Below are 2450 nucleotides of genomic sequence, written 5' to 3'. Positions count from 1 at the left end.
CATTTTAATGAGCTGGATATGGTTGTTTATTTTTACATACAGAATTAAATGATTAGATATTTGGTATTCAGGACACCTACATCTTTCTGAGTTGGTTGATGTTTTGATTTTAAAATCCTCAGTGCAGAGATTGCTGCTTCACATAAATATGAAGTATAAAATAGCAGAACATCCTTGCACAACACGGGTGCACTTATCTACATGCAGGCGTAACACACACATAAAATAAAAATAATAAATAAAATTAAAAAAAAAATTGCAGAACATCTTCAGGACCATTTCAGAATTTGTTGGAAATTCTGCCCTAATCTCAAGCCAAAATTCATTTAATATTCTTTTAAACGCAAGTCAACAACTGAAATGAAACAAATTTAAGGTGTTTTATTATTTTTTAATTTTATGTGTATGTGGGTTTTGCCCGCATGTATGTAAGTATATCACATGCATGCAGTGCCCACAGAGGCCAGAGCGGGTATTGGTCCCCTGGAACTGGAGTTATTGACAGTTGTTGGCTACCATGTGGGTACTGGAAACCAAATGCAGATCCTGTGGAAAAACTGCAAGATTTCTTAACTGCTGAGCCATTTCTCTAGTCCCCATGAAACAGCAATTTTAAAATCAGACATTCTAACAATACAATCCAAAGATAAACTGATTTGGCACATGCTGAGGAATGATAGGAAAACATCAGGGCTTTGTTTTCTGTTGTTAAAGTATTGTTTCTCTAAAAGTAGTAAACTTTGTATATACAGTAAAAACACTATAGTTTATAACCTGGAATGCTACAGAATCCAAGCGGAAGTGTTTCAGGCACCATCTGTTGTCATTAAGTGGTGTGACAGCATGTGTGGTACATTGTGTGTTCAGAACCAAGGGTGCAGTGGAGTTACACAGTACAGCATAGGCATCATGGCCAGAAATGCATCAGATTCTTTATGTGTTTGATTTTGAATTAATTTTTGGTTGTATGTTTAGAAATCTTTTACTTTTGTTGACTTTTTTTCAACTCCCACATTTAGTTACGTGACTCACAGTTTAAGAAGCTGGTCTTCAATCCATCCTCTTCAATTTTGTGGACATGGACACTGGAGTGTGGCTTGTACAAGGTCCTAAAACTGTTTTGGCATTTGATGATCTTTACCTGCTTTTATTATTCCCTGTAAGATTTATATTCACAGACTAGTTCACAGCTGCCTTTTTTTTTGATGCTGAAGATCAAATCCAGAGCTACATGCATGCTTGGAGAGCATGCTCTAGCTATGCACCCCGCCCCCACTCCTTTAAATAGACTTTTTTAACTGGGCGCATTTTTGTTTTCCCAACACTCTGGAGAGTGAGGTAGGATGATTGTGAGTTTGAGACCAGCCTGCACTACATAAAGTGGCAGTATCTCAATAATAACATATTTCTTTTAGGAGCAGTTTTAGGTTAATATCAAAATTGAGTGGAAAATATAGAGTTTGCCTATCCCTTCACTCTATACATGCACGTAACCGATGTGTAAAAGCCCTAGGTTAGCTGCTTTGGGTCTGATGGGTGGAAGTTCTTGAAGAGAGGTTGATGCCTAATAGGAGTTCTAGGGGAATTAGGATTGGGTCAATCCAGGAGGTGTTTTAAACATACATTATTTTAATGTCAGAATTGCTTGTGTTTATTTATTTGATCCTTGTAGAAGCAGATTACATTTTTATAATTATCCTAGAACAGCTGTGGAATTTGGTTTATATGTTAGGATTATTAAAGTTAAATGAAGATATTACGAATATATCTAATGTAGGCACTAACATATCCTAGATGTTTAAATGTTTTTGGAAGTGAGGACAGGGCTAATGAGATGACTTAGCAGATAAAGGTACTTGCTGCCAATCCTGATAGCCTGATTTCAGTTCTGGGGACCCATATGGTGGAGGGAAAGAACCAACTCATGCTAATTGTCCTCGACCTACCTTCATATCTATGCTGTGACCTCCTCCCCCCAATAAATAAATAAATGTATATAATAAAAAGTAAGAGCATATTGGCAATTTATTATTCTGTAGTCTGGGCAGACTTTTAGCTAATTTAATTTTTCCCTCTTAACAGGAACATCCATTGTGACTTGACCTGAAGATTAAGTCTGTTTTCTCTTGGTTATTGACTTACTGGGCCAGGAATTTTTGATATTTACCTTTGCTCAGGTTACTGCTTGTATCTCTAAATGCCAACTGCTTCCCCTCTTTTTTTTTTTTTTTTTTTTTTTAATTAAGAAAATGCTGAAGTGAAATTTAAAGATTTTCTTCTGTCCTTGAAGACTATGATATTTTCCGAAGATGAGGCTCTTTATGTTGTAGACCTACTGAAGGAGAAGTCTGGTGTGATACAAGATGCTTTCAAGAAGGTAAGAATATTTTTTTATTATGGGCACAGTTGTGAACAGTAAATAAAAAGCTTCCCAAATGAGGCCTAGTAGA

General features: G+C 36.2%; 1 protein-coding gene across 1 annotated transcript in view; it reads left to right on the top strand.

The window, feature by feature from the left end:
* Ktn1 (kinectin 1) overlaps window positions 1–2450 on the top strand; it is an 84334-nt gene that overhangs the window by 13009 nt on the left and 68875 nt on the right. Inside the window, 1 exon segment of the mRNA XM_029566658.1 lies at window positions 2247–2377. Coding sequence (XP_029422518.1) covers window positions 2247–2377 — 131 coding nt within the window.

This window comes from Nannospalax galili, unplaced genomic scaffold (assembly GCF_000622305.1).
Source record: "Nannospalax galili isolate Female #2095 unplaced genomic scaffold, S.galili_v1.0 scaffold336, whole genome shotgun sequence".
NCBI lineage: Eukaryota > Metazoa > Chordata > Mammalia > Rodentia > Spalacidae > Nannospalax > Nannospalax galili.
Note: the sequence above shows the minus strand (reverse complement) of the source record. Positions and strands in the feature narration are given on the sequence as shown.